The following is a 19573-nucleotide window of genomic DNA, read 5'->3' on the forward strand; positions in this document are numbered from 1 at the left end:
TACAAAGATTGGAGGTGTAGTGGACAGTGAGGAAGGTTTTCAAAGCTTGCAGAGGGATTTGGACCAGCTAGAAAAATGGGCTGAAAAATGGCAGATGGAGTTTAATGCAGACAAGTGTGAGGTATTGCACTTTGGAAGGGCAAACCAAGGTAGAACATACAAGGTAAATGGTCGGACACTGAAGAATGCAGTAGAACAGAGGGATCTGGGAATACAGATACATAATTCCCTAAAAGTGGCGTCACAGGTAGATAGGGTCGTAAAGAGTGCTTTTGGTACATTGGCCTTTATAAATCAAAGTATTGAGTATAAGAGTTGGAATGTTATGGTGAGGTTGTATAAGACATTGGTGAGGCCGAATTTAGAGTATTGTGTGCAGTTTTGGTCACCTAATTACAGGAAGAATATTAATAAGGTTGAAAGAGTTCAGAAAAGGTTTACAAGGATGTTGCTGGGACTTGAGAAACTGAGTTACAGAGAGAGATTGAATAGGGCCTGGGTGGGATTGTGGTCGGTGCAGACTCGATGGGCCAAATGGCCTCTTTCTGCACTGTAGGGTTTCTATGACTCTTCTATGATTCTAGATTAGGACTTTATTCGCTGGAGCGTAGAAGAATGAGGGGAGATTTGATAGAAACATAGAAACTTAGAAAAACTGCAGCACAAAACAGGCCCTTCGGCCCCACAAGTTGTGCCGAACATATCCCTACCATTTAGGCCTACCTATAACCCTCCATCCTATTAAGTCCCATGTACTCATCCAGGAGTCTCTTAAAAGACCCTATTGAGTTTGCCTCCACCACCACTGACGGCAGCCGATTCCACTCGCCCACCACCCTCTGTGTGAAAAACTTCCCCTAACATTTCCCCTGTACCTACCCCCCAGCACCTTGAACCTGTGCCCTCTCGTAGCAGCCATTTCCACCCTCGGAAAAAGCCTCTGAGAGTCCACCCGATCTATGCCTCTCAACATCTTATTTACATCTATTAGGTCTCCTCTCATCCTACGTCTCTCCAAGGAGAAAAGACCGAGCTCCCTCAGCCTATCCTCATAAGGCATGCCACTCAATCCAGGCAACATCCTTGTAAATCTCCTCTGCACCCTTTCAATCTCTTCCACATCCTTCCTGTAATGAGGCGACCAGAACTGAGCACAGTACTCCAAGTGGGGTCTGACGAGGGTCTTATATAGCTACATCATTATCTCCGGACTCCTAAACTCAATCCCTCGATTGATAAAGGCCAGCACACCATACACCTTCTTAACCACCTCCTCCACCTGCGAGGCCGATTTTAGAGTCCTATGGACCCGGACCCCAAGGTCCTTCTGATCCTCCTAAGAGTCCTAAGAGTCTTTTCCTTGATATTGTAGTCCTTCATCCCATTTGACCTGCCAAAATGGATCACTACGCATTTATCTGGGTTGAAGTCCATTTGCCACTTCTCCGCCCAGTCTTGCATCCTATCTATGTCCCTCTGTAACTTCTGACATCCCTCCAGACTATCCACAACCCCACCAACCTTCGTGTCATCGGCAAACTTACCAACCCATCCCTCCACTTCCTCATCCAGGTCATTTATGAAAATGACAAACAGCAAGGGTCCCAGAACGGATCCCTGGGGCACACCACTGGTGACCGACCTCCATTTAGAAAAAGACACATCTATACCCACTCTCTGCCTCCTTTGGGCAAGTCAGTTCTGGATCCACAGGGCAGCAGCCCCTTGGATCCCATGCCCTCTCACTTTTTCTAGAAGCCTTGCATGGGGGACCTTATCGAACGCCTTGCTAAAATCCATATAAACCACATCTACCGCTTTGATAGAGGTGTATAAAATTATGATGGGTATAGATAGAGTGAATGCAAGCAGGCTTTTTCCACTGAGGCTAGGGGAGAAAAAAACTAGAGGACGTGGGTTAAGGGTGAAGGGGGGAATGTTTAAAGCGAATATTAGGGGGGGCTTCTTCACACAAAGAGTGGTGGGAGTGTGGAATGAGCTGCCAGATGAAGTGGTGAATGCGGGCTCACTTTTAACATTTAAGAAAAGCTTGGACAGGTACATGGATGAGAAGGGTGTGGAGGGATATGGTCCAAGTGCAGGTCAGTGGGACTAGGCAGAAAAATGATTCAGCACAGTCAAGAAGGGCTGAAAGGCCTGTTCCTGTGCTGTAATGTTCTATGGTTCTGTGCTCTTTCAGAGTATCAGTGCAGAATTGATGGGCTGAATGGCCTCTTTCTGCACAGTGGGGATTCTATGTAAGTTCCCAGGGATGATGATGGTGGTGGTGTCTGGGACAATATCTGTAAGGTATGATTTGGAGAGAATGACTACGCAGGGATATTGATTGAATTGTCTCTTCCAATTTTTATACATGTCCCCATGTTAATCGGGAGGACCTCACAAGATCAACTTGCAGAGAGTATCACTTTCCGGTGTCTAGGTCGATGTTGGGTGGTTATCCAGTTGTATACTTTTACAAGTTTTCTGTAGCGGTTTCAACTGAGTTTCTCGCTCGGCCATTTCAGGCAGAGTTAGAAGTTAACCACTGTGCTGTGGGTCTGGAGTCATGTATAGGCCAGACCAGGTAACAGCAGGAGATTTCATTCCCTAAAGGGCATCAGTAAACCAGCTGGATTTTTACAGCAATCTGGTAGTTTTGGTAGCTGTGGTGATGGGATTTGAGCTCGCATCCAGGCTTCTGGATTACTGATCCAGTAACATTCCCAGTAAACTACCATTCCCATAAAACCATAAAACCAATCAGAATCTAATGTAGACTGTCCAGGCACTCGTTAAAGGTAGAGTCAAATAAATTAGTGAGAGGTTTAATATTCAGAGGGCAGAGGGTGTTCAGAACCAGTAGACTGGGAGGAAATGGACATCATGTCATGAATGAAATGTAGAACTGCGAAAGGGATGATAATCTCACTGAATTCTGAAGTCCTCTTGGTGAGAGGGATGTGGGAACAGTAATGGAGACAGATGGAAACAGGCTGTTTTGAGGGACTGAGAGGTTTAATATGAGAGGGAGTAGGTTGAAGATTAGACACAACAGATTTAGGCTGGAGAGCAGGATAACCCTTTTTGCACAGAGGGTGGCGAGGTTATTCCGGAGGAAGGTTAGTGATTGAAGCCGAGTCTATGTTAACATTTAACAATAGATTTGATTGGTGATTGAGATCCTATGTGTAGGTTCTGTCCAATTCAATATTGTTTTTTGAATGAGGCTGTCACACTGGATTCAGCCTTCAGGGAGTGTCTGAAGGGGTCAAACTTATCATGTCCCTCAATATCTCTGTAATCTCCGAGATCTCTGCACTTTTTTACTTCTGCTTTCCTGTACATCCCTGATGACCAGTAAGAACTATACAATGCAGAAGAGGCCCTTCGACCCATCAACTATGTTGTGTCTTTTATTGTAAAAGTCTTAAGCTCTGGAATTTACCTCCTTACATAGGGTGTACAGCACAGAGACAGGCCATCCAGTCCATGCTGGGATTTATGTTCCCTTTGAGCCTCCTGTCACCTATTCTCAGTTATATTCATCATCATAATCTTCTGTCCCTCCTCCTTCAATTGCTTGTCTAGCTTCCCCCTAAATGCACCTATGCTGTTTGCTTCACACACTACGAGTGTTAATGCTGAAGGACAATGGTTTCATGGTCATCACCCTGATGGGATTTGAACCTGGTTCCCCAGAGTGGCTGGATGACTGGTGCAGTGACAATGCCACTACGCCACCACCCCCTAATGCTGAGCTTGTGTTGCAATGGAATACAGCTGTACGTTGATAATTAAGCACAGCTGTCCCCAATTCGGGAAGGGTAAGGGAATCATTGCAAGAGTATATAAAGTATATAAATCAGTTCATTCTCAACTGGGAGAGTCTGTGACTTTGACAGTCAATTCCACATTCTCAGTGTTCTTTAGGTAAAGAGTTTTTAATTATCTTATATTGATGGCCACCGGTTATGTCCTTTCCCACAAGATGAAACATTTTCTCAGTTAAAACCTTTCTTTATTTAGAAGGTTTCTATTTGCCATCCCTCAGCTGATCTCTTTTATCAAGATTTTTGTCATCTACCCTAATGGGTCGTTCTTAGGCTTGGGGAGATAGAGTGAATTGTCCAATTCGATGATCCTAGCTTGAAGCCCCATTTCCTCATTTCTTGGGGCTTGGTGGGGGTGGAGTGGGGGCGGGGGGGGGGCAGCGTGGGGAGGTAGCAATGGGGAAATTGCTCATGTATAGCCTGTGGTTCACTGACCATTAACTTTAATTCCTTTCACTTCGGACTTCCAAGTGAGGTTTAGTTTTAGGCAGAAAGTGACAGTGTTGGTGAGGGACTGAGGAGATAGTTCCTGTAGCTAATAGGTGCTGAGGAGAGAGAACTTAATGGTACATCACACTAAACATTCCTCTTAGAATTACAGTGTTAAGTCAATGTCAATTAATAACAAGTTGTGTCCAGTTCGCCACTGTAACTGGCTGAATCTGTACAAGATCATTTTAAATGAGACCTTTTTAGTCAACAGAGAAGGGGGGACCCTCCATCCCGCTGCTCTGGATTCCAGGAATGAAAGCTGTGTGCCATTCCACTGGGACATTGTATTCCTCATCTGAAATATCATTCCGAGGAATTGAAAAGCATTGCCTACCTGGTGATATTACGGTGTATTTGGTAGCAATCCTTTGAGTGAAACCACAATAAGTAGGTCTGAAAATAATAAAAGAATAGGCAGAAATTATTCTCTCAGCTTCAATTGTTGCTTTTAACTAAGCAGTTACTTTCCTCCACAGTAACTGATACTCTGTCTTGTCTTTATGTACAGTAAGAAGTCTCACAACACCAGGTTGTGGTGAACCATCGTTGGTTCACCACTGGGGTTTGTTACCATGTTACTGTTGGGCTAGGGTGTTATTACTGTGGGGGTTGTACTATGTTGTTGGGTTAGGGTGTTTACCTGTTATGAGAGTTATCGTGGCACATTCCAGTGGGGTCCCGCCTCCGGTGGCAGGGTATAAGACCCCCTGCTCCGGCAGGACCCCTTCAGTCTGAACTGGTGTATTCGTGTTAGTAGTTCCCTTGTTACTTTATTAAAGCCTTCAATACCGAAGCCTTGATTCCATGTGCTTATTGACGCGCATCAATTTAATAAAGTAAACAGAAAACTCACAACTGTGCAACAAGAAGAAAAAAAACCAGAGAGTATGGAACAGATTCTAAAACCGGATCGTCTGACACTGGACCCACGTGCGGTCGGTGCAGCTAACACATTCGACCATTGGTGGAAGTGCTTTGAGGACTACCTGGCAGCCTCGGTAGCTATCACTACGGACAGTGATAGACTCCAGGTCCTCCACGCGAGGGTAAGCGACACGATTTACCTAGCCATTCGTGCAGCTCCCACTTACCAGGGTGCCGTCGAGCTCCTAAAGAATAGGTACATTATGCCACCCAACGAGATACATGCTCGTTACCTCCTCGCTACACGACGTCGGCAGTCGGGCGAAACCATAGAGGATTATGCCAATGAGCTCCTGCAACTTGCCAGGGGTTGCGACTGTAAGGACGTCTCCGCCGAGCAGTATATGTACGACCTCGCCCGAGACGCGTTCGTAGCAGGGGTAGGGTCCTCGTACATCAGGCTTAAATTGCTAGAAAAGGGGAAACTCAACTTGACCCAGGCAATGGGGATGGCCGTGAGGTTGGAGGCGGCGTTGAAGAGCTTGGCGCTGTACCCCGAGGACCACGTGCAGTCAACGTGGTTGGAGCAAGCTCTGCTCCCTCCTTGCCCCGCGAACCCGCGCTCCCAGACCGATTCGACGACGGCGGCAGCTCCAGGTGGCCAGCGATGCTATTTTTGTGGAGGGGCCAAGCATCCACGGCAACAGTGTCCGGCAAGAACGGCAATCTGCAGCCAGTGCGGTAAAAAAGGCCACTACGGCAAAGTCTGCAGGTCCAAACCTAAAAACGGCAGTGCAGCTTGTAACCCTCCAGAACGGAGACCATCTCTTTCGGCGTCGCAGTACCCACGAGGTCCGACCACGTGCGATCTCAGGACGGTGCCATCGTGGCAGACAGAGGAGGAGGAAGACCACCAGGAGTCGCTGCGCTTGGCGCCCTCGCCCACGTGCGATCCATGGGGGCGGCCATCATGGTCCACGACGACTAGGAGCGACCAGCAGGGGTCCTCAGCATCCACATCGGCAGCATGCAGCAGCGACCAGCAGGGGTCCTCAGCATCCACATCGGCAGCATGCAGTGACGCCCAGGGGCCAACGGTGGCGTCGATCTCTCTGGATCAGACCAGGCATTACAGACTGGAACATTCTATGATGGAGGTAAAGGTTAGTGGCAGAACTGTGAATTGTCTGTTTGACAGTGGGAGCACCGAAAGTTTCATACACCCTGAAACTGCTAAAAGGTGTGGACTCCGGGTTCTCCCTGCCAAACAGACAATTTCCATGGCATCACAGTCCCGGTCTGTACCGATCCAAGGACGATGTATGGTAACTCTTGAGGTACAGGGCACAGTTTACGAGCAATACAGGCTCCTTGTGTTACCTCACCTTTGCGCGCCAATTCTCCTCGGACTAAACTTTATGGTCCACATGAAGAGTGTGATCCTACAGTACGGTGGGCCACTCCCTTCACTGGCAGTAGGGAATCAGCCGCAGCCTCCAAATTGCCCAAAGCGCCCCGCGTGCAATTTATCCACCCTGAAGATCACGACACCATCCCTTTTTAAAAATCTGGTACCTGGCTGCAAGCCCATCGCTACTAAAAGTAGGCGTTACAGCGCTGAGGACCGGATCTTTATTAGATCTGAGGTTCAGCGGCTCCTCAAGGAAGGGATCATACAGGCCAGTGCTAGTCCGTGGAGAGCGCAGGTCGTGGTAGTCAAAAGCGGGAACAAACCTCGGATGGTCATCGACTATAGTCAGACCATTAATAGATACACGCAGCTGGATGCGTATCCTCTCCCGCGCATTTCTGATATGGTCAATCAGATTGCGCAGTACTGAGTGTTTTCTACCATAGACCTTAAGTCCGCCTACCATCAACTCCCCATCCGCCCAGAGGACCGACAATATACGGCTTTTGAGGCGGATGGTCGTCTATACCAATTCCTCAGGGTTCCATTTGGTGTCACCAATGGGGTCTCGGTCTTCCAGCGTGCTATGGACCGAATGGTGGACCAGAACGGGTTGTGGGCTACCTTCCCGTACCTGGATAACGTCACCATCTGCGGCCATGACCAGCAGGACCACGACACGAATCTCCAACACTTTCTGCGCACTGCATCTCGCCTGAATCTGACCTATAACAGGGAGAAGTGCGTATTCCGTACGCGTAGGTTAGCCATCCTCGGATATGTGGTGGAAAACGGGGTCATTGGCCCTGATCCAGACCGTATGCGCCCACTCACTGAACTTCCCTTGCCCGCTAGCACGAAGGCACTGAGGAGATGCCTCGGGTTCTTTTCATATTATGCACAGTGGGTCCCCAACTACGCGGACAAAGCTCGTCCGCTCATTAAGTCCACGACCTTCCCACTTACGCCGGAGGCCCAATTGGCCTTCAAGGTTTTGAAGAGCGACATCTCGAAAGCCACGATGCACGCGGTGGATGAATCCATCCCTTTCCAGGTGGAGAGTGATGCATCTGACTTCGCCCTAGCCGCCACACTAAACCAGGCAGGCAGGCCCGTCGCGTTCTTTTCCCGCACCCTTCAAGGCCCAGAAATTCGGCACTCAGCGGTGGAAAAGGAGGCTCAGACCATTGTGGAGGCAGTCAGACACTGACGCCATTACCTGGCAGGTAAGCGGTTCACCCTGATCACGGATCAACGATCCGTGGCGTTTATGTTCAGTAACACGCAGAGGGGCAAGATCAAGAACGATAAGATCTTGCGGTGGAGAATTGAGCTCTCCACCTATAATTACGATATTATGTATCGTCCAGGGAAGCTCAATGAGCCCTCGGATGCCCTCTCGCGTGGAACATGCGCCATCATGCAGGAGGACCGCTTGAAGGCTCTCCACAATGATCTGTGTCATCCTGGAGTCACCAGACTCTACCACTTCATCAAAGCCCGCAACCTGCCCTACTCGGTGGAGGATGTCAGGTCAGTAACTAGAAGCTGTCGGATTTGCGCAGAATGCAAACCACACTTTTATCGACCAGACCGGGCACAATTGGTCAAGGCCACTCGCCCTTTTGAGAGGCTGAGTGTGGATTTTAAGGGCCCCCTTCCCTCAACGGACCGGAATGTCTATTTTCTCAATATAATAGACGAGTATTCCCGGTTTCCGTTTGTTTTCCCCTGTGCGGACACGTCAACTGCCACCGTCATCAAGGTTTTCAGTGAACTTTTTACCCTGTTCGGGTACCCCTGCTACATTCATAGCGACAGGGGCTCGTCGTTCATGAGCAACGACTTGAGGCAATTCCTGCTCTCATTCGGGATTGCCTCTAGTAGAACCACGAGCTACAACCCTAGGGGTAACGGACAGGTGGAAAGGGAGAATGCTACAGTCTGGAAGGCTGTCCTACTGGCACTGAAATCCAGGGGCCTTCCAGTCTCCCGTTGGCAGGAGGTCCTTCCAAATGCGCTCCATGCTATCCGCTCCCTCCTGTGTACGGCAACCAATGCTACTCCCCACGAGAGGATGTTCTCATTCCCTCGGAAGTCGTCCTCGGGGACCTCATTGCCAGCCTGGTTGACGTACCCAGGACCCGTCCTTCTGCGGCGCCATGTGAGGGCTCGCAAGTCCGACCCCTTGGTCGAACCGGTCCAACTCCTCCACGCCAACCCTCAGTATGCCTATGTGGCATATCCTGACGGGCGAGAGGACACTGTCTCCATTAGAGACCTGGCGCCTGCAGGGGACGTAGCAACCCCTGTCGCTCCTATTCCCCCAGTCACAAATCCACTACTCCTCATTACTTCCCCAGACGTGGCGCGGTCAGCACCGGGACCAGTGCATAACACTTTTACTCCCATGTACAGCTTGCCTGAGACTCGGAGATCGGCGCCACCATCATCATCACCACCACCACTACCACCAAACGTTCCAGGATCCCCTGCACCATCGCCTCACCAGGGCCGGCCGGCCCGGGAGTCCTTGAGGGGACAGCCAGACGTTACTTTAAGAGCGCCACCACAAGCACCTGCTCCGTTTTCGCAACCGGTGTTGAAGAGATCGGCACCTGCTCCGGTTTCGCAACCGGTGTTGAGGAGATCGCAGCGTCGGTGCGGTCCTTCAGACCGTCTGGACTTGTGAATCCTGTGACTTTTCTGTTATTGTCTGTTATATGACCTGTTTTTCGTCCACCCCGCCACCTTTTGTTCTTAAAGGAGGGGTGAATGTGGTGAACCATCGTTGGTTCACCACTGGGGTTTGTTACCATGTTACTGTTGGGCTCGGGTGTTATTACTGTGGGGGTTGTACTATGTTGTTGGGTTAGGGTGTTTACCTGTTATGAGAGTTATCGTGGCACATTCCAGTGGGGTCCCGCCTCCGGTGGCAGGGTATAAGACCCCCTGCTCCGGCAGGACCCCTTCAGTCTGAACTGGTGTATTCGTGTTAGTAGTTCCCTTGTTACTTTATTAAAGCCTTCAATACCGAAGCCTTGATTCCATGTGCTTATTGACGCGCATCACAGGTTAAAATCCAACAGGTTTATTTGGTAGCACAAGCCACTAGCTTTCGGAGCGCTGCCCCTTCGTCAGGTGAGTGGGAGTTCTGTTCACAAACAGGGCATATAAAGACACAAACTCAATTTACAAAATAATGGTTGGAACGCGAGTCTTTACAGGTAATCAAGTCTTAAAGGTACAGACAATGTGAGTGGAGAGAGCATTAAGCACAGGTTAAAGAGATGTGTATTGTCTCCAGACAGGACTCTGCCCGGTCACGGGCATTCGGCCTCTGATCTTCGGGTAAGCGTTCTCCAAGGCAGCCTTCACAACACACAACACAGAGTCGCTGAGCAGAGACTGATAGCCAAGTTCCGCACACATGAGGACGGCCTCAACCGGGATCTTGGGTTCATGTCACACTATCTGTAACCCCCATGACTTGCCTGGGCTTGGGCAAAATCTCACTAACTGTCCTGTCTGGAGACAATACACATCTCTTTAACCTGTGCTTAACGCTCTCTCCACTCACATTGTCTGTACCTTTGAGACTTGATTACCTGTAAAGACTCGCATTCCAATCATTATTTTGTAAATTGAGTTTGTGTCTTTGTACCCTGTTTGTGAATAGAACTCCCACTCACCTGACGAAGGAGCAGCGCTCCGAAAGCTGGTGGCGTTTACTACCAAATAAACCTGTTGGACTTTAACCTGGTGTTGTGAGACGTCTTACTGTGTTTACCCCCAGTCCAACGCTGGCATCTCCACATCTTGTCTTTATGTAACCTGAGTGAGGAAATGCAGGGGTTGATTGGATGATTGTAGAGGTGGAGATAAACCCAGACTTTCTGTGAAGATGTGGCCTATATTTCTAACTCTGATTGAAGAATGTCTCTCTGCTGGGCTCCGTTAGCTCAGTGATGTGTGATTAAATCACTCGGGAGGTTGATCGTACCCGGGAAATAAAGGCTTTTATTAGTAACAAGAATGGAGCATACTATATAACAATACAATCCCAGACTAAAGGGTCACCAGGCAGTGCAGTGACCTTTATACTTCTCCAGGTAGGCGGAGCCAACCGGAGTGTACCACAGAACAATACCAACAGGTAGAACACCCCAACCCTAACCCCAACAGTGACAACAGTAACATATGTACAAGTACCCATAGTGCTGACCATCTATGGTTCAGTACCCATAGTGGTAACCATCTATGGTTCACCACATTCACCCCGCCTTTAAAACAAAGGCCAGTGGGGCAAACAAACAAAACAGTACGAACTGTCCATATATTCACAAGTTCAGTCGTATCGGAGGGCCGCACCGTCTCTGCAACCTCCTCAACACTGGCGGTAGCGCCGGTTCTGGTGACCGTGATGACCCTCTCTCCAAGGCGGTGTCCAGTGACTCCTCCAGTTCCTCACGGACAGGTGGACCACGAGGTGGCAACAACCTCCTGGACTCGAGCACGCCCCGAGGTGGCGACAATCTCCTGGACTCAGGCAAGCTGTACACGGGAGTAAGAGGATTAAGTGGTGGCCCCGATACAGCCCGTGCCGTGTCAGGAGGGGAGATAAAGGTCAAGGGGTCCCTAACCAGGGGTGCGGGAGCGACAGGGGTTTCCAAGTCCCCTGCAGGCGCCAGATCTCGAATAGAGACTGTGTCCTCTCGCCCGTCAGGATATGCCACATAGGCATGTTGAGGGTTGGCGTGGAGGAGATGGACCTGTTCAACCAAAGGGTCAGACTTGCGGGTCCTAACATGCCGCCGCAGGAGGACAGGTCCTGAGTACGTCAACCAAGACGGCAGTGAGGTCCCAGAGGAAGACTTCCTAGGGAAGGTAAACATCCACTCATGTGAGGTAGCGTTGGTTGCCGTACACAGGAGGGACCGGATTGAATGGAGCGCATCAGAAAGTACCTCTTGCCAACGGGAGACTGGAAGACCCTTAGACCTCAACGCCAGTAAGACAGCCTTCCAGACTGTAGCATTTTCTCTTTCAACCTGCCCGTTACCCCTGGGGTTGTAACTCGTAGTTCTACTTGAGGCAATCCCTTTTGAGAGCAGGTATTGCCTCAAGTCGTCACTCATAAACGACGAGCCCCTATCACTGTGAATATAGCTGGGGTAACCAAACAGGGTGAAAAGATCCCGCAATGCTTTAATAACCGTGGCAGCGGTCATGTCTGAACAGGGAATGGCAAAAGGGAATCGGGAGTACTCGTCAATCACGTTGAGGAAGTACACATTCCGATCTGTCGAAGGAAGGGGGCCCTTGAAATCCACACTCAGTCTTTCAAAAGGGCGAGTGGCCTTAATGAGGTGTGCCCTGTCAGGTCGGTAGAAGTGTGGCTTGCATTCAGCACATACCTGGCAGCTTCGGGTTATTGACCTGACATCCTCTACTGAGTAGGGTAGATTCTGGGCCTTTACGAAATGGAAGAGCCGAGTGATCCCCGGATGGCAGAGATCGTTGTGGAGGGCCTGTAACCGATCCTCCTGCACACTGGCACATGTTCCACGCGACAGGGCGTCTGAGGGCTCATTGAGCTTCCCCGGACGGTACATGATATAGTTGTAGGTGGAGAGTTCGATTCTCCACCTCAAGATTTTATCATTTTTGATCTTACCCCATAACGTGTTGTTGAACATGAACGCCACAGACCGCTGGTCCGTGAGCAGGGTGAATCGTTTCCCAGCCAAGTAATGGCGCCAATACCGAACGGCCTCCACAATGGCCTGAGCCTCTTTTTCCACCGCGGAGTGCCGAATTTCAGGGCCTTGGAGGGTGCAAGAGAAAAAGGCGACGGGCCTGCCCGCTTGGTTAAGTGTGGCGACCAGGGCGAAGTCAGATGCATCACTCTCCACCTGAAAGGGGATGGACTCATCAACAGCGTGCATCGTGGCCTTCGCGACGTTAGCTTTTATCCCTTCAAAGGCTAAGCGAGCCTCTGCTGCCAGGGGAAAAGAGGTAGACTTTATGAGCGGACGGGCTTTGTCCGCATAATTGGGAACCCACTGTGCGTAATACGAGAAGAAGCCTAAGCATCTTCTCAGTGCTTTGATGCTAGTGGGTAGGGGAAGTGCAAGGAGGGGACGCATACGGTCTGGATCAGGACCAAGGACCCCGTTTTCCACCACGTATCCGAGAATAGCTAGACGGCTAGATTCAGGCGAGACGCAGTGCGTAAAAACTGTAGGAGATTGGCATCGTGGTCCTGCTGGTCATGGCCGCAGATAGTGACGTTGTCCAGGTACGGGAAGGTAGCCTGTAGCCCGTTTTGGTCCACCTTTCGGTCCATTGCACGCTGGAAGACCGAGACCCCATTCGTGACGCCAAAGGGGACCCTTAAGAAATGGTAGAGACGACCATCCGCCTCAAAGGCCGTATATTTTCAGTCCTCTGGGCGAATGGGGAGCTGGTGGTAAGCTGACTTCAAGTCAATGGTGGAGAACACCTGGTACTGCGCAATCTGGTTGACCATGTCAGATATGCACGGGAGAGGATACGCGTCCAGCTGCATGTATCTATTAATGGTCTGACTATAGTCTATGACCATCCGGGGTTTGTCTCCAGTTTTAACCACCACGACTTGTGCTCTCCATGGGCTAGTGCTAGGTTGAATGATCCCTTCCCTGAGGAGCCACTGAACCTCAGATCGAATAAAGATCCGATCCTCAGCGCTGTAACGCCTGCTCTTAGTTGCGATGGGCTTGCAGCCTGGCACGAGATTCTCGAATAAAGATGGCGGGGTGATTCTGAGTGTTGAGAGACTGCACGTGGAGCGCGCTGGACAATTTGGAGGCTGCTGTTCTCCCACTGAAAGTGGAGGGAGTGGCCCATCGTACTGCAGGGTTACACTCCTGAGCTGGACCATAAAGTCTAGTCCCAGGAGTATAGGAGCACAAAGGTGCGGTAACACGAGGAGCCTGAAGTTCTCATAAACTGTGCCCCGCACCATTAGGTTGACCACGCAGCTCCCAAGCACGGTAACAGATCGGGACCTCGACGCCATAGAAATTGTCTGTCTGACAGTCTGTACTCGAAGACCGCACCGTTTCACGGTGTCAGGGTGAATGAAACTCTCCGTGCTCCCGCTGTCAAACAGACAATGTAATAGGCGTCCATTTACCTCTCTGCCCATCATGGACTTGTCGAGTCTGTGAGGCTTGGCCTGGTCCAGGATGACCGATGCCACCGTTGACCCTTGAGTGCAACTGCAAGCAGCTGAGATGGTTGATGATGATGACCCCTGCTGGTCGTCTGCGGTCGGTGCCGACCAAAATGGCTGCGTCCATGGATCGCATGTGGTCGGTGGCGCTGAAAGTGGCGGCACCTGCAGGTCGCACGCGTCTTGCGCCGTCGTCGTCAGGAATGGCGGTGCTCGTGAACCGCACGTGGTGGAAGACCTCGATGAAGCCGGAGACAGGGAGACAGATTCTGGAGAATCACACGCCGCACTGCTAGGCTTCGAGGGTGGTTTAGCTCTGCACACTTTGGCATAGTGCCCTTTCTTCCCACACGCGGAGCAAAATACCATTCTGGCTGGACATCGCTGCCGAGGGTGTTTCGCCAATCCACAGAAATAGCACCGTGGGCCTCCTGGAGCTGCCGCCGTCGTCAGGTCCGAGATTGAAGGCATGATCGCGCAATTTCTCGCAGCCGCTGGGTAGTGTTGAGTCGGTGGCTGTACTTGCCACGATGTTCCCACGTGGTCGGTGGGGTAAGTTTCTAGACTTCTGGAGGCCGTTTCCATCGTGTCAGCCAATTCCACCGTCTTAGCTAGGTCTAAGTTACCTTGCTCTAGCAGCCGCAGGCGAACATAGGATGAGCCGATTCCCGCCACGAACGCATCTCGGATCAAATCATTAGTATACTGGGTCGCCGACACTGGCTTGCAATTGCAGGCTCTGGCTAGCTGCTGAAGTTCGCACAGGTACTGTCCCGTCGTTTCACCGGGTTGCCGCCGTCGAGTGGCTAGAAGGTGTCGAGCATGAATCTCGTTTGGCGGTTTGTTGTACAGTTTCTTAAGTAGTTCGATGGCCCCTGTGTAGTCTTGGGCATCGCGGATTGTTGAATATACAGTGTCGCTTACCCTTGCGTGGAGAACCCGCAGTCTATCGGCGTCGTTTTGAATGGCTGTTGAGGCCTCGATATAGTCTTGAAAACACTTCAACCAATGGTCGAAAGTGTTCGACGCTCCAGCTGCACGCGGATCTAAGGTCAGTCGATCGGGTTTTAACAGTTGCTCCATGGTTTTTTTTTGTTAACCAAAATTGTTACTAATAAAATTGATGCGCGATTAAATCACTCGGGAGGTTGATCGTACCCGGGAAATAAAGGCTTTTATTAGTAACAAGAATGGAGCACACCATATAACAATACAATCCCAGACTAAAGGGTCACCAGGCAGTGCAGTGACCTTTATACTACTACAGGTAGGCGGAGCCAACTGGAGTGTACCACAGAACAATATCAACAGGTAGAACACCCCAACCCTAACCCCAACAGTGACAACAGTAACATATCTACAAGTACCCATAGTGCTAACCATCTATGGTTCAGTATCCATAGTGGTAACCATCTATGGTTCACCACACTCAGCTGCTGCTGTTATTCCCAGTGTTCCGGTTTAAAATAAAGCAGACAATATTTCCCAGCCTCGATTCCGATCCCTGTCCTCTCACTGGAGGAGATCAGCTAAGGATAACATCAAGTCACCATGGTAACTGCCAGGTCCCAATGTCAAAACTTGCACTAAATTGGAGGGAGTGAATACAGAGGAGGATCAGGTTAAAGTCAACAAGACATCGATAAACCTGTAGAATAGGCATGTGATTGGCGAATCAATTTCAGCACAGATACATGTGAGGTAATACATTTTGGTAGGAAGAATGAAGCAGTTAGAGACTGATTATAAATTCTCCAAGGCGGCCTTCACGACACACGACAACACAGAATTGCTGAGCAGAAACTGATAGCCAAGTTCTGTACACATGAGGACGGCCTCAATCGGGATCTTGGGTTCATGTCATACTATCTGTAACCCCCACGACTTGCCTGGGCTTGCAAAATCTCACTAACTGTCCTGGCTTAATTCCCTCTCCACCCACATTGTCTGTACCTGTAAAGACTTGACTACCTGTTAAGACTCGCATTCCAACCATTATCTTGTAATTGAGTTTGTGTCTATATATGCCCTGTTTGTGAACACTCTTCACTCACCTGATGAAGGAGCAGTGCTCCGGAACCTCGTGCTACCAAATAAACCTGTTGGACTTTAATCTGGTGTTGTGAGACTACTTACTGTGCCTACCAGCTACAAGAAGGGCAGCAGGTGCATGAGAACACTGCCTGGAAGTTCCTCCCAAGTAACTCACCATCCTGACTTGGAAATGTATTGGCGTTCCTTCACTGGCGCTGGGTCAAAATCCTGGAACTCCCTCCGTAATAGCACTGTGGATGTATCTACATCATATCAACTGCAGTGGTTCAAGAAGGCAGCTCACCATCACCTTCCCAAGGGCAATTAGTGATGGACTTTGCCACATCCCAGGAGTGAATTTTTTTAAAAAATCATTCAATTCATCCAACCTAATAGTAACATATCCTCTCAGTTCATGAATCAAACACAGGCCACCAGAAAGTCAATCACCAAACAATGCATTTTGCTTTGGACAATGTAACCTCCCAGTTGTCTATTTATAATGTATGTAGATGATTACAAAAATATTCTTTGACAAATAAGAAAAGGATTTGACTCTGTCTGGTTTACGTATTGCGGGGAGATTCTGCTGTGAGCTGTAAGCAATGGTTACTGAGAAGATGCTGACCTGTACACTTATGAAGACAGCTTCCACAATGGGATAGACAACCTTCACTGTTCCAAAACCATCGCTCTTCTGAAAGAAGTATCCAATCTTGAAAACATCAAGCACAACGCTGCAGATTCCAAACAGCAACACTGCCCCTGAAACCAGAGCAAGATAACATTTGAGATTGACAGTACCTATAGGGATTAAAGGACACGGTGGGGGGAAAGGCAGGATCAGGCTACTGAGCTGGATGAGCAGCCGCGATCATAATGAATGGCGGAACAGGCTCAAAGGGCCGAATGGCCTACTCCTGTTCCTGTTTTCTATTCACCTGAACAGGCCAATGGGACCTTGGTCTGACATCTCAGCCCAGCAGATGAGATGTCAGACAACTCCAACCATGCAGCACTCCCTTAGTACTGCAGTGGAGTGTCAGCCTTGAACTTGTGATTAAGCCCTGGAGTGGGAAGTGAACTGAGAACATTGCGAGTCAGAGCTGGACATGGTGCCAACGGAGCCATGGCTCACACAGGGACTGCTACTGTAGATTAAAATCGCAGATTTCTCAGGTGTACGAGGTCACCACCTGGGTCAGAGGTCACAGCTTTTGGCATGTTTGTGTTGCCAACCTTCCAGAATTGTCCAGGAGCTCAGAAATTTGGGTGGCATGGTGACACAGTGGTTAGCACTCCTCACAGCGCCAGGGACCCAGGTTGATTCTTAGCTTGGGTCACTATCTTTGTGGAGTCTGCACATTCTCCCCGTGTCTGCATGGGTTTCCTTTGGGTGCTCCGGTTTCCTCCCACAGCCTGAAAGATGTGCAGGTTAGGTGCATTGGCTATGCTAAATTCTCCCTCCGTGTACTCAAACAGGTGCCGGAGTGTGGAGACCTGGGGATTTTCACAGTAACTTCACTTGTGACAATAATAAATAAACTTAAAAACTTAAATGATAGATTCCCTGTCATAGCTCCCAGTAATCAGGAGAAAAATGATAAATACACAAAAAAGGAAAAGTCTCTTTAACATTTTATTCAGTATCAAAATATAGACCAGAAGGCTGTTTGGCTATTGGTCAAGAAACAGCCAATCAGATAAAGGAGATACTGCTCAATTATCAGTTGGTGTTGGGGGTTTGGGTGGGCATTGTGGGGGTGGGCATTGTGGGGGTGGGCATTGTGGGGGTGGGTGTTGTGGGGGTGGGTGTTGTGAGGAGGTGTTGTGGGGGGGTGTTGTGGGGGAGGGTGTTGTGGGGGAGGGTGTTGTGGGGGGGTGCTGTGGGGGAGGGTGTTGTGGGGGAGAGTGTTGTGGGGGAGGGTATTATGGGTGGGCATTGTGGGAGTGGGTGTTGTGAGGAGGTGTTGTGGGGGAGGGTGTTGTGGGGGAGGGTGTTGTGGGGGAGGGTGTTGTGGGGGGGTGCTGTGGGGGAGGGTGTTGTGGGGGAGGGTGTTGTGGGGGTGGGTATTATGGGTGGGCATTGTGGGAGTGGGTGTTGTGAGGGGGTGTTGTGGGGGTGGGTATTGTGGGGGTGAGTGTTGTGGCGGAGAGTGTTGTGGCGGTGGATGTTGTGTGGGGGGGGGTTGTGGGGTAGGTGGTGAGGGGTGTGTTGTGGGGGGGTGTTGGGGGAGCATTGGGATGGGTGTTGTGGGGGGGCGTTGGGGTGGGTGTTGTGGGGGGGGTGTTGTGGGGTGGGTATTGTGGGGTGGGTGTTGTAGGCGGGGTGTTGGGGTGGGTATTGTGGGGGTGGGTGTTGTGGGGGGTGTTCTGGGGTGGGTGTTGTGGGGGGATGGGTTGGGGGGGATGTTGTTGGGGTGGGTGTTGTGGTGGGTGTTGTGGGGGGGAGTTGTGGGGGGTATTGTCGGGGGCTTTGGGTGGGAGTTGTGGGGGGAGTGTTGTGGGCGGGGGGGTGTTGTGTGTGGGGGGTGTGTTGTGGGGGATGTGGGGGGGGTTTTGGGGGGAGTGTTGTGGGCAGGGGGATGTTGCGTGTTGTGAGGGATGTGGGCGTGCGTGTTGTGGGGGGATGTTGTGGGGGTGCGTGTTGTGGGGAGGGTGTTGTGGGGGGAGTGTTGTGGGGGTGGGTGTTGTGGGAGGGCATTATGGGGGGTGGGGGATGTCGGTCACTGATATGGGGGTGGGTTAAAGGGGTGGGACAATTGTTGGGTCAAATGTTGAAAGTTTTAGGAATGTGTTGGCGATCCTGGTCGGAATTCTCCGATCTCGTTTGCCCTGCCACCGCTGCCAGCGAGGACGGAGAATTTGACGCTCAGCCAAAACTTCATTCCCTGCAGTGGGACCGGAGAATCCCAGCCACGGGTGAGGTCAGAGAATCCTAGCCCCTGTGTTCCTCATGGACTTAGACACTGGCTAAATCTTTGGAGATATTTATGGAGATGGGTTTCACTGCATGAGCATCAAACGTTCAGCTAGGCACAGCAGGGAATGGGAACGTTGAAATAATAATCCCACCACTCTCGCTGAACTTGCCGGAAACTTCCCTTTACTCACTTCTGGGCGAAGAAATACTGACAGCTTTGTGATCTTCCTCACCAGGTATTCCTTCCCATACCTCTGTTCCTTGCTATTCCTCCCGTCTCTCCCTCCTCCACTGAGGTCCACCACCTCCTCAACGGAAGGTCCTTGAACAACCCTGGACCAAACCAGATCTCTGAATTTTAAACTGCTAAAATTTGACAGGTAAAACCTCTTCACTCACCCCTTAGCCAGATGGCACCAGCATGGAGGTCTTGGTGAGGGACTGAGTGGGCAGCAAATTCATGAAACAACATCCAGCCCACAGCCAGGGCACTGAGGACCATTAGGAGAATCAGGACACTGCTTCCTGGCACAGAAGCCTGGTTGAAGATGCCACTCAGGATGAAAGCAGCTCCTAGAAATATGATGTTGATGGCCAGGAGCCCAGACAGGAGTTTGCCACTTTTCTCCGATGTTGTTGGACTCTGGGGAGCTGTCTCCCGTTCAGGCTCACTCTGCAACTTCTGCAAAACCTGTTTCGGAGGCAGATTTACCTCAACCCCATTGGCAGCTGTCCCTGCTTCCTCTCTCTCCGCCATATTCTGAACTCTCGGAGATCAGAGCTCTGCTGCTGTCATT

The 19573-nt window shown here is 50.4% G+C and overlaps 1 protein-coding gene across 1 annotated transcript in view; it reads right to left on the reverse strand.

Annotated features, from left to right (window-relative positions):
• Positions 1 to 19533, reverse strand: part of LOC144501936 (proton channel OTOP3-like) — a 44900-nt gene extending 25367 nt beyond the window's left edge. Inside the window, exons 1-3 of the mRNA XM_078225968.1 lie at positions 19176 to 19533; positions 16482 to 16618; positions 4660 to 4718 (exon numbers count right to left, since the gene is read on the reverse strand). Of these exons, the coding sequence (XP_078082094.1) occupies positions 4660 to 4718; positions 16482 to 16618; positions 19176 to 19533 (554 nt within the window). The remainder of the gene's footprint in view (positions 1 to 4659; positions 4719 to 16481; positions 16619 to 19175) is intronic.
• Positions 19534 to 19573: the final 40 nt, after the last annotated feature.

Source organism: Mustelus asterias, chromosome 12 (genome assembly GCF_964213995.1).
Source record: "Mustelus asterias chromosome 12, sMusAst1.hap1.1, whole genome shotgun sequence".
Taxonomy (NCBI): Eukaryota; Metazoa; Chordata; class Chondrichthyes; order Carcharhiniformes; family Triakidae; genus Mustelus; species Mustelus asterias.